General features: G+C 43.7%; 1 protein-coding gene across 1 annotated transcript in view; it reads right to left on the reverse strand.

The window, feature by feature from the left end:
* Nucleotides 1-12,604, reverse strand: part of LOC101618217 (S-adenosyl-L-methionine-dependent tRNA 4-demethylwyosine synthase TYW1) — a 156,685-nt gene that overhangs the window by 127,663 nt on the left and 16,418 nt on the right. Inside the window, exon 7 of the mRNA XM_045144060.1 lies at nt 10,968-11,090. Within this exon, the coding sequence (XP_044999995.1) occupies nt 10,968-11,090 (123 nt within the window). The remainder of the gene's footprint in view (nt 1-10,967; nt 11,091-12,604) is intronic.

Consider the following 12,604-nt stretch of genomic DNA (forward strand, 5'->3'; position numbering starts at 1 on the left):
AATTTTTTTTTCTTTTTTAAGATTATAACAAAATAGTACCTAATTTATTTTCATACCAACATCCCAGAAAACACAGTGTAATCCAATTTTGCTACAGGTAAAAACCACATGAAAAAAAAAAAAAAAAAAAGATTTGTTGGGCTGGAGAGATGGTTTAGCAGTTAAGGCACTTGCCTGTGAAGCCAATGGACCTCGGTTCAATTCCCCAGGACCCATGTAAGCCAGCCGCACAAGGTGGTGCATGTGTCTGAAGTTCATTTGCAGTGGCTGAAGGCCCTGGCATAACCATTCTCTCTCCCTCTCTCTCTCTCTCACTCTCTCTTTCTCTCTATTTCTCTCTCTGCCTCTTTCCCTCACTCAGATAAATAAATAAAAATAATTTTTAAAGTGATTTGTTTAAAAAAAAAAAAAACTTTAAGGCAGCCAGGCACACATCTATAATCCTACCACCTGGGAGGTAGAAGCAGGAGGACCATGAATTTGGAGAAAATGAGGTAAGAGAATTGAGTTCAAAGCCAGCCTGGGCTACATGAGAGACTGCCAAAAAAAAAAAAAAAAAAAAAAAAAGGAAGCATTGCATTCCCCTTTCTCTGCTTCCTAATCCACAAGATGTGAGAAGTGGCCTCCCACCGTAGCCAGGAGCTGATTCCACCTCCATGCATTGTCCTTTATGATGGACTTGACTCCTCAACTCTAAGCCAAAAGAAGCTTTCCTCCCTTACACTGCTTTCTGTCAGGTATTTGAGCATAGCAATGAGAAAAGCAACTAATACACCATGCCAACTCATCTTGAGTTAGCCTGTCAATCTTCCACAGTATGAGGTGGATGGGTGAACATTTCTTACTCCTTAAATTTTTCATAGATAGCATGTCATTTCTACTTCATTTCCTAGGAGGGTGTGTTAGTCAGTTTTCACTTGCTGTGACAAAATACCTGGAGTAAATCAGCTTTAAAGGAGGAGAGGTTAATGTGGCTCACATTTATAGAGGTTTCAGTTCATGGCTACTTGACTCCATAGCTTTGGGCCTATAACAAGGCCCAAATCCATCATGGTGGGAAAGGAATAGAGAGGAAAAAAAAGTCAATTGTAAGAGGCAATGTCACTGAATTTGATTCTCTGCCAAAGGGATGTTCTACAACAAACAATCCTCCCATTCTCAAAGCTTCATTTCTTCTGGAATAAAGTCTTTCTACATGTCTCCTGCTTACCATAAGGTGATCCCCATCTTATCAATTCATACACAACACCAAGAACACACACCCCCAGTTTCTCTAGAGCTCAGTTCTCTACACAGACAACCTGCCTGGGCCTGGAGCCAAGCCAGCACAAACTGAGGGTTCAGTATGTGTTGGCTGAGTAAATGCTTTAGCACAACCACACAACTATTTCTAACTCCAGAAAAACAGATCCACTCGGTGAAGTACTGACTCTAGTTCTGGCAATTTCCAACATGAAAAACCTGTTGGTGCTGCACATCTGTAATCCCAGCACTTGGGAGGCTGAGGCAGGAGGATCAAAAGTTCAAGGACAGGCTAGGTAACAGTGCAAGTCAGTCTCAAAAAAAAATTTTAGGCCAGGCGTGGTGGCGCATGCCTTTAATCCCAGCACTCAGGAGGCAGAGGTAGAAGGATCACCATGAGTTCAAGGCCACCTTAGGATTACAGAGTTAATTCCAGGTCAGCCTGGACCAGAGTGAGACCCTACCTCGAAAAAAAAAAAAAAAAAAATTTTAGGGGGTTGGAGAGATGGATTAGCGACTAAGGCACTTGCCTACAAAGCCAAAGGACCCAGGTTTGATCCTCGAGTACCCACATAAGCCAGATGCACAAGGTAGCACATGCATCTGGAGTTCATCTACAAAAGCTAAAGGCCCTGACATGCTCATTCTATCTGCCCCTTTCTGTCTTTCACTCTCACTCTCTCAAAATAAAATGTTTTTAAATGTTTTTAAAAATTTACAAAGTATTCTTCAAATATGTTTTATATTTTTATTTTCTTTTTGATGTTATATATGTATGAAACACATTTTAATTGTATTTCATCCCCATTACTCTTTCTTATCCCCTTACTCCCACTAAACCCCTTCTTCCTAACCAGCCCTCTTCCTACTTTCATGGTTGCTGGTTGGGTGGCTGGCTGGCTGTTTTGAGACAGGGTCTCATGTAGCCCAGGCTGACCGTGAACACTGAAGCTGCTATGTAGCCAAGCATGAACTTGAACTTTTGCTCTTCCCGCCTTCACTCCCTGAGTACTTGGTTTACAGATGTACACCACCACATCTGGCTTATGTAATGCAGGGAATCAAGCCCAGGGCTTCATGTTTGTGCATGCTAGGCAAGTGTTCTACCCAATGAGCACCACTCTCAGCCCCTTCATATATAATTTTATTTATGTTTTACTTTAACAATTTAACCCTATGTCCTCAGGACCCTATTTCTTTAATAAATGTATCCCTACTACTCACTTGTTACAGCTCAATTTTAAAGTGACTATTATTTTTTATTTGTTTACTTTTATTTATTTATTTGAGAGCGACAGAGAAAGAGGCAGAGAGAGAGAGAGAGAGAGAGAGAGAGAGAGAGAGGGCACGGCAGGGCTTCCAGCCACTGCAAACGAACTCCAGATGCGTGCGCCCCCTTGTGCATCTGGCTAACGTGGGTCCTGGGGAATCGAGCCTCGAACCAGAGTCCTTAGCCTTCACAGGCAAGCGCTTAACTGCTAAGCCATCTCTCCAACCCCTAAAGTGACTAGTTTTTATCATGACTCAAAGCTTTTTGCACACAGTGGGTACGAGGGTATCTTTTGAACTTGTACAAAAAGTTTGACCAGGCATGTCAAGAGCTTGCATGACACCATGATTCTAAGATAACCTGACTTTAGAAAATAACTCAGAACTGCTCCTGCACTGCTAAGTGCTCCCAAGTGCACAATGGGCTGGTCCGGGTGGTTTAAAGGTGGTGCACTGGGCAGAGACACATCACCTTTTGTTGCTGGATGAATTAAACACCCTGTCTTAAATTGTGGACCAGCGTCATGTCATCCTACTGTAATACCAATGTGGCTTTATAATCAGGATGAGGCACTGCGATCTTTCTCTAATTTACAGAGCTGAGCACTGAATACTTCTCTGGTGATCAAGCACTGCCATTTATTTCCAAAACAAATGGCACTGAGGTCACTGTGTCCACTCCAGCAGAGCACAGCCTGCTGGGGAGAATTTAGTGGCATTTACTTAATGCAGAAGGAAACAGTGATCAGCATTAAATTTACAATCACAATAGGAAAGATACAGAAGTGTCAGGTTAATTCAGGAGTTGAAGTCCAAGGAGGGATTAGATGTACATAAAGATGCAAGAGACCCCAGGCCTACAGACCACAACTTTGGTACTTGTCCAAGTTATTAGAGAATTGAAAACACAGACTAAGAGAAGGGTAAATTGTGAGATTTATTTTAAGGAGAATTAGTATCAAGAAGGAAGGCAAGGGATGGAGAGGTGGCTCAGTGGTTAAAGGCACTTGCTTGCAAAGCCTGACAGCCTGGGTTCAATTCTGCACGACCCATGTAAAAACCAGATAAACAAAGTAGCAAATGTTTCTGCAGTTCACTTGCAGTGGCAAGAGGCCCTGGTATACCCATACACACCCACCCCCCACCCTCTCTCTCTTTTTCTCTCTCTCAAGTAAATAAGTAAAAATAAAGAAAGAAAGAAGGCAAGCAAGAAAGTCTAAGCCAAAAGAAATTCTTTCCCAGACAAACTGGGAAAGGGAGGAGAGACAGAAAATCTCCTTCACATAAAGAAAAGCCTGAGCCAGGCATGGTGGTGCATGCTTTTAATCCCAGCACTTGGGAGGCAGAGGTAGAAGGACCACCATGAGTTCATGAGTTCGAGGCCACCCGGAGACTATGACTACATAGTAAATTCCAGGTCAGCCTGAGTTAGAGTTTAAAACCCTACCTTGAAAAACCAAAAAAAAAAGAAAAGAAAAGAAAAGAAAAGAAAAGGAAAGGTCTGGGCACACATACATGGAAAGAAAAGCAGGAAAGCACCCAAACAAAGCAGGAAAGCACCCAGAGAAGAAATCCTACCCTTTCCCAGCATGGCTGGAAAGGTAGAACAGAGATCAAGGAGATCCCCCTGACACAGGGAGTCAAGCCAAAGGGTCAGAGGAGTCAGGAGCTTACAAAAGGGGCCAACAGGCACCAAGAGAGCTCATACGCATTGCTTAAGGCTATTTATATGGGCCAATCATCCAATTAGAATGTGCTTCATCATCACACTCAGGTGTGTAAGAGAGAGACTTGACTGGTAGGTAGACTCAAGGGGCTGTACTCAGGAAGGGCCAGCCCACACGTGTGCTAAGTAAGAAGCAGGAAACTGCTTCTGAGGAGTTGTTGCTGGCAGCCATCTTGGGTGAGACTGGATTAGATGGGAGTTCTAGTCCTGCCAGGGCAAGCAAGGTGGCATTCATGTTTCTGTGGGCTAATCCCTAGCTAACTAACTACCTACCTTAAAAAAAAGAGGAGGAGGACTGGAAAGATGGCTTAGCAGTTAAGGCATTTGCCTACAAAGCCAAAGAAACTCATTTTGATTCCCCAAGACACATGTAAGCCAGATGTACAAGGGGGTACATGAGTCTGGAGTTTGTTTGCAGTGGCTGAAGACCCTGGCATACCCATTCTCTCTCTCCCTCCCTCCCTCTTCCTCTTCCTCTTCCTCTTCCCCTCCCTCCCTCCCTCCCTTCCTCCCTCCCTCCCTCCCTCCCTCTCTCTCTCTCTCTCTCTCAAGTAAGTAAATAATAAAGAAAAAAAAGGCCCAGCTATGTTACTCCAAACACATATCAAGGTTCTTCTTGCTTCTTTGTTCTCTAAATTCTACATCTTCCATACTGGGTATGAATCCTTTGCCCTTTGGGGGACAGCACAGGGAAGCAACCCACAGAGGTGAAGTCCAGCTTGAACCCTGCACTCTGGTATTGCAGTCAGGTTCACATGCTGGTAGAAATCACCCAACTAAGAGCAGCTTGTGGGAAAAACAGGTTTATTTTGGCTTACAGGCTTGAGGGGAAACTCCACGATGGCAAGGAAAACAATAGCATGAGCAGAGGGTGGACATCACCCCCTGGCCAACATAAGGTGGACAATAGCAACAGGAGAGTGTGCCAAACACTGGCAAGGGGACACTGGCCATAACATACATAAGCCAGTCTCCAACAATACACTGCCTCCAGCAGGCATTAATTCCCAAGCTGGGAACCCAGCAGACAGAACACCTAAGTTTATGGAGTACACCTGAATCAAACCACCACACCTGGCCACCTGACTCCAGACAAGCCACTTAACAGCTCTGGCCCTCTGCTGTCTGCCTATGGAATGGTAAGTGGGCCCAAATGCAGATACCTCTGGGTCACTGCTGAGGCTGAGTGAGATTGTTCCCCGTAACTTCTCCTAATGCTGGACCTACATCATTGCCCACAAGTGCTACCTCTCCCTACACATGCTATTCAGTCAAACCCACTGCGGTGTAGCAGGGTCATTGTGAGTTCCAAGTCAGCCTGAGCTACAGTGAGAGGCCCTGTCTCAAAACAAAGGTTGGGAGCAGGAAAAGGGAGGATGGTAGGAGAGGAACTTATCTAGTAAACACAATGACCCCTGAGGTTCACTCTTGACTATCACACTACACTAAATATATACATGCATAAAATTAAAAATTAAAAACTGGTGATGTATTTTCAGGTTTCATTAAAGTTGGAACAAATATACATTCCCCCACCTAATCATTTTTATGATAAAGCTAAAATATCACAAACTGTCAATTTACACCTCATAAAAGTCCAAAATCATTTTGTTAAAAACAAGTCAGAAGCCGGGCGTGGTGGCGCACGCCTTTAATCCCAGCACTCGGGAGGCAGAGGTAGGAGGATCGCCGTGAGTTCAAGGCCACCCTGAGACTACAGAGTTAATTCCAGGTCAGCCTGGACCAGAGTGAGACACTACCTCGAAAAACCAAAAAAAAAAAAAAAAAAAAAAAAAAAGTCAGTATTTTCATTAGTGCATTCTCCAGTGACCTCTACTGTCCATGAGATGGAAGTGCAAAGGAAAAATGTTCCAATTATCCCACTATAAAGCTATAAGGTGTAGCCAGGTGAAAATTCCAGAATTCTTTTTATTTGTAAGCAGAAATTAATAGAGAGATAGACAGGCACAGAAAATGGCTGCAAACAAACTCCAAATGCATGCACCACTTTGTACATCTGGCTTTTCTGTGGGTTCTGGGAAACTGAACCCAGGTGGTTATGGTTTACAGGCAAACACCTTAACCACTGACCCATCTCTTCAGCCCCAGAATTCTCTTTTTTTTTTTTTTTTTTTTTTTTTTTTTTGGTGAGGTAAAGTCTCACTCTAGCCCAGGCTTATTTGGAATTCACTATATAGTCTCAGGCTGGACTTGAACTCACAATCCTCCTACTCTGCCTCCTGAATGCTGGGATTAAAGCATGTACCACCACACCTAGCCTAGATTTCTTAAATTAGGTACTTCATTTCCAGACAGTTTCACTAAAAAGCCACAAAATTAATTTATTTATTTTTGTTGTTGTTTTGGCTTTTCGAGGTAGAGTCTCACTTTAGCCAAGGCTGACCTGGAATTCACTATGTAGTCTCAGGGTGGCCTTGAACTCATGGCAATCCTCCTACCTCTGCCTCCCAGGTGCTGGGATTAAAGGCATATGCTACCACGCCCAGCAGATCACATTTATTTTGAGCAAGATTGATCAATTTGGAAAAAGTATAACCTAAAAAAAATGTTGTGTTTTCAAAACATTTTTAAAGTCTCAGACTAGGGCTACTCTATTTTTTGGCCTTCTGACAGTACTCTATCCATGTGCTTCACCCAGTATTTACAAAGTTTGTAAATTATTTTATGTGTCTACTTGCGTGTGTGTGTATGTGTCACGATGTGTGTATATGGAAGCCAGAAAACAATCTCGAGTGTCCATGCTCATCTTTCACCTTTGAGAAAGAGTCTCTTGTCACTGCAAACGCCAGTCTAGTTGGCTTATGAGCCTGGATTCTCCTGGGTCTGCCTACCTCCAAGGTTTTAGATGCATTGGGATCACAGATGCATGAACCACTTTGCAGCCAGCTTTATGTAGGTACTGGGGAAGATCAAACTCGCATTAGTAGGCTTGCAAGAAAGCACTTTTTAACTGATAACTGCTAAACCATCTCCTCAGTCCCTTACCCAATTTTTAATTTTTTTTTTTTTTTTTTTTTTAAGTACAATCTTGCTCTAGTCCAAGCTGACCTGGAGTTCACTATGTAGTCACAGGCTGACCTCAAATTCATGACACTCCTCCTACCTCTGCTTCCCAAGTGCTACCACACCCAGCCTCACTTTTTTTGTATCAAGTTTTTAGCCTCTTTCTCCTAAAATTCTAAGACTATCTAGTGTAACCCTCTGCTTAAAGAGCAAATATTTTCTATCTTACCCTTTGTCTTTTGATTTTGCACACAGCCACGTAAAACATTTAACCCATTCATGTCAGATAGGGAGGCTTGTTCCTACAATCCAAATACTCAGAGATTGAGGTATAAGAATCACCTAAATCAGGAGCCCAGCCTGAGGTACAGAATGAATTCCAGCTCAGCCTGAGCTAGTGTGACTCCTACCTAAAGGAACCAAATTAAATACATCTAATTCTTCTTTTTTAAAAAATATAATTTTGACACTTTTTTATTAATTTATTTATTTATTAGGGAGAGAAAGAGAGAATAAGCATGCCAGGGCCTCCAGTCACTGCAAATAAACTCCAGATGCATGAGCCACCATGTGCATCTGGCTTACGTGGGTACTGGGGAATAGAACTTAACATCTTCAAGCTTCATAGGCAAGTGCCTTAACCACTAAGCCATCTCTCCAGACCTAAATCTTCTTGTTAAGTCCCTCCTGCCTCAGCCTTGAGAGTCTGTCTTTACCACATGTTAAATTCCCATGTATTCCTGACATTTCACTCTGCTGAAAAGCACCTTCTATGTCATCATGAGCCAATACCAGTGTGTTAGTTACAGGTGCCTCATGGTATCTGTCTGGTAGGGTTGTGACAACTACTTTTGTCAAGGTTTGTCGACTCTCACACTTGCTTTTCCATATGAATAGACACAGCTAGAAGAAGAAGAAAAATCAGAAACCTTACTGGAAACTTTTACTGGATTTGTATTAAATTTATATTGTGGTGGTTTAAATGTAAGATGTCTCCCCACAGACTCATGCATCCGAATACTTAATCCCCAGCTGGGGACACTGCTTGGGAAACCTTTAGGAGAGAGAGAGCCTTGCTGGAGAAGTGTATCACTGGAGGTAAGCCTGGAGGTATACAACCCAGCCCCTCTTTCTGTTCTACTTCCTACCTGTTGGTGTGATGATGTCATGCCAGCTTCCTGCTCCTGTCATTTGTCCTCTCATGATGGATTATCCTCTGGAACCATAAGCCAAAATAAACGCTTCCTAAATCACCTCTGGTTGGGCATTCTGCCCTAGCAATGAGAAAGTAACTGGCACATATAATTTAAAAGAGCTGACATCTTAGCCAAGAGTAATGACACATGCCCGTAATCCCAGCATTTGGGAAGCACAGGCAGGAGGAGCAGTTCAAGGGCAGCCTCAGCTACATGACAAGTTCTAGGCCAGCCTGTCTTGCTTCAAAAAAAAGACAAAGGCAGCCGGCTGTGGTGGCACATGCCTTTAATCCCAACACTCAGGAGGCAGAGGTAGGAGGATCACCGTGAGTTCAAGGCCACCTTGAGACTCCATAGTGAATTCCAGGTCAGCCTGGGCTAGAGTAAGACCCTACCTGGAAAAAACAAAAAAGAAAGAAAGACAAAGGCTATCACTACTGTAACTGCTGCTTAACTAATTCTTTCAGTCAAATGCCTATAGGTTTTATTACTGGTTTCCCAAGTTCTCTTTTTTTTTTTTTTTTTTTTTTTTTTTTTTTTTATTTGAGAGCGACAGACACAGAGAGAAGGACAGATAGACGGAGAGAGAGAGAATGGGCGCGCCAGGGCTTCCAGCCTCTGCAATCGAACTCCAGACGCGTGCACCCCCTTGTGCATCTGGCTAACGTGGGACCTGGGGAACCGAGCCTCGAACCTGGGTCCTTAGGCTTCACAGGCAAGCGTTTAACCGCTAAGCCATCTCTCCAGCCCTCTAATTCTTTTTTACTGCAATGCTGATGGACAATATATTTTCAGTTTAGTGAATTCTCACTTTCCAAGCTCTATATTTAACAGTGAGACTTTATATTTTGACATTATGTATCATTTCAACTTTAGATAACTAGAGTCTGCATAAAATGCTACCACAATGTACATTCCATGTTCTTGTTCCAGACCAATACTTCTAAGTGTCCTAGAGGCCATGTTAATCACATCGCCCACAGGCCTAGCTGCCCCTCTGCTAAAGCTAACCCAATGTTACCAACGGTAATCTAAGCTCTTTTCATTTTTTGATTTTATTTTTTTTTTAAGACAGAGTATTATGTAGTCCAGGCTGGCCCTAAATTCCTGATCTTACGGTCTCTGCCTCCGAAGTGCTGGGATTACAGGACTGAACAACACCTGGGGGTTTTGCTGTTGCTACTATTGTTTCGGGAGTTGGTTTGGCTGGTTTTTTGGAGGTGTATATTCATGAACACAGTGATAAATTGTACAAACACATTTTCATAAAAGTATATTAGACTATTTTTATTCTGAGACAGATGCTCATTATGTTGCCCAGGAAGGCCTTGAATTTCTGATCCTCTTTGTCTTAGCCTCCCAGGCAGGTAGCTGGAATGACAGGCCTGTACAAGACCTGACTCCACAAGTCCTCCTGTGCTGTCCACCCTCCACAGTGCTGAACACCACCTCTGCAGACATCTACCCTCCCCTCAGTTCCTCCATAGTCCTGAACACCACCTCTGCAGACATCTACCCTCCCCTCAGTCCCTCCACAGTCCCGAACACCACCTCTGCAGACATCTACCCTCCCCTCAGTTCCTCCATAGTCCTGAACACCACCTCTGCAGGCATCTACCCTCCCCTCAGCTCCTCCACAGTGCTGAACACCACCTCTGCAGACATCTACCCTCCCCTCAGTTCCTCCACAGTGCTGAACACCACCTCTGCAGACATCTACCCTCCCCTCAGTTCCTCCACAGTGCTGAACACCACCTCTGCAGACATCTACCCTCCCCTCAGTTCCTCCACAGTCCCGAATACCACCTCTGCAGGCATCTACCCTCCCCTCAGTTCCTCCACAGTGCTGAACACCACCTCTGCAGACATCTACCCTCCCCTCAGTTCCTCCACAGTCCCGAATACCACCTCTGCAGACATCTACCCTCCCCTCAGTCCCTCCACAGTCCTGAACACCACCTCTGCAGACATCTACCCTCCCCTCAGTTCCTCCACAGTGCTGAACACCACCTCTGCAGACATCTACCCTCCCCTCAGTTCTTCCACAGTCCCGAACACCACCTCTGCAGACATCTACCCTCCCCTCAGTTCCTGCCTAAAAGTCTGCTTATCCTCCAGAAAGCCTGTTTACAAAATCAGACCAAGAAGGAAGAATGTTTTGTTTGTTCAATTTCTTGTTGTTGCTTTAGTTTTTTGAGGCAGAGTATCACTCTAGCCCAGACTGACTGGATCTTACTATGCAGCCTAGGCTACCCTTGAATTAGCTACGGTGATCCTCCCACCTCAGCCTCTGGGATTGTACACATGAGCCATCCCACACCCAGCTCCAAGGGGGAAGAATTTAACAAAGCTCATGTAAATATGGGGAGAGAAATTATACAACCTCAAAATAGGAACTAGAGAAATTAAAATGCCTAATTGTGAACTCAGGACTACACTGAGACAAAATTGTAAAGGTCAAAAGTTAACTGGCTAGAGGATCCCACACCAGTATTTCCCAAAAACAGTACCTTCTCTTTCCTCATGTGATTCATGATGTCACCAAGATCCTCAACATCAACCACAGAACTTGGGCTCAGGTGGTCATCAGTACCAAAATCATCCTCACTGGTGCTCTCGCATGGCTCTTCCTCCTAGAAGGCAAATGGTTCAAACTATTGTTCAAGAGAACAAAGCCAATCTCACTGACTCTCCCTCCAGAGAGCCCTCTGCCTTCTGTTACATTCATCTGTGATGCTGGGATTGGAACCAGGGCTTTATAACTGCTAGGCAGATGTTCTACTACTAAGTTACACTCCCAACCCCACCTTCACAGTTTTTGGGAGCTTGTTTTATTTTGTTTTGTTTTGTTTTTGTTTGTTCGAGGTAGGGTTTCACTGTAGCTCAGGCTGACCTGGAATTCACTATGTAGTCTCAGGGTGGCCTTGAACTCCTGACAACCCTCCTACCTCTGCCTCCCGAGTGCTGGGTTTAAGGTGTGTGCAACCACCCCCAGCTTTTCATTATTTTTTTCTTTTGAGTAAGGATCTCACTGTAGTCCAAGCTGGCCTTGAACGTATAGAGATCCTCCTATCTCTGCCTCCCAACTGGTGGGATTAAAAGTGTGTGCCACAACATTAAAATCTTTAGTTTTAATTAAAAAATAAATAAACATCATCCAGGTCTTTGGCATCACACTACTGTGCAAAAGCTTCAGAGAGTGAGGAAAACTTGTCACCTGCCCACACAAGTAAAATCAGAATGGTGGTCTGGTGATGCATGCCTTTAATCCCAGCTTGCTGTGAGTTTGAGGCCAGCCTGGGGCTACAGAAGGTATTACAGGTCAATCTGGGCTACAGTGAGACCCTGCCTCAAAAAAAAGAAAAGAAAGGAAAGAGGAAAGAAATGGAAAAGGACAGGACAGAATAGGGCAGGACAGGACAAGACAGATGTAGCATGTGTAGCTCAAGGGAAGACACACACGAGGTTGTGATTTCAATGCCCAGCACCAAAAGAAAACATCAAAAAGAATAGGGAGAATCGTGAAGAAAGTGGAGGAAACAACACTATGAAAAAATATTTGTTGAGTACTACATGCCCAACATACAATGCTCCCCAACTACGAACTCATTTAATCTTTAACTACAATGATGTAGACATGCTCAGCACCATCTTAGGAAAGTAAGAATAAAGAAGTTAAGAAACCATAGGTCACCTTGGGATGACTCAGAAAGCACCATGGTGCTGAGAAGAAGTAACAGAGGTGTGCTTAACACTGCAATATCTCTATCACACCTTCCAAGGCTCAGCGTCTATTGCAGAAGAGGAGGCAGAAAGAATGAAAGAGCCAAAGGAAGGGTAGGACTCCTTACAATGTGCTCCCTCCAGACACAAAATGGCCTGGATATCCATGACCTCACAGTGCCTGACACTACCTACACAGGACCATCATAACAGGAGGAAAAGATCATGATATCAAAATAAAAGAGAGACTGATTGGGGGGGGGGATATGATGGAGAATGGAGTTTTAAAGGGGAAAGTGGGAGGAGGGAGGGTATTATCATGGGATTTTTTTTAATAATCATGGAAGTTGTTAATAAAAAGAGATAATAAAATGTTAAAAAAAGAAAGAAAGAAATCACAGGTCAGGAGAAGAAAAGGCAGGCA

This window comes from Jaculus jaculus, chromosome 2, assembly GCF_020740685.1.
Source record: "Jaculus jaculus isolate mJacJac1 chromosome 2, mJacJac1.mat.Y.cur, whole genome shotgun sequence".
In the NCBI taxonomy this organism is placed as follows: Eukaryota; Metazoa; Chordata; class Mammalia; order Rodentia; family Dipodidae; genus Jaculus; species Jaculus jaculus.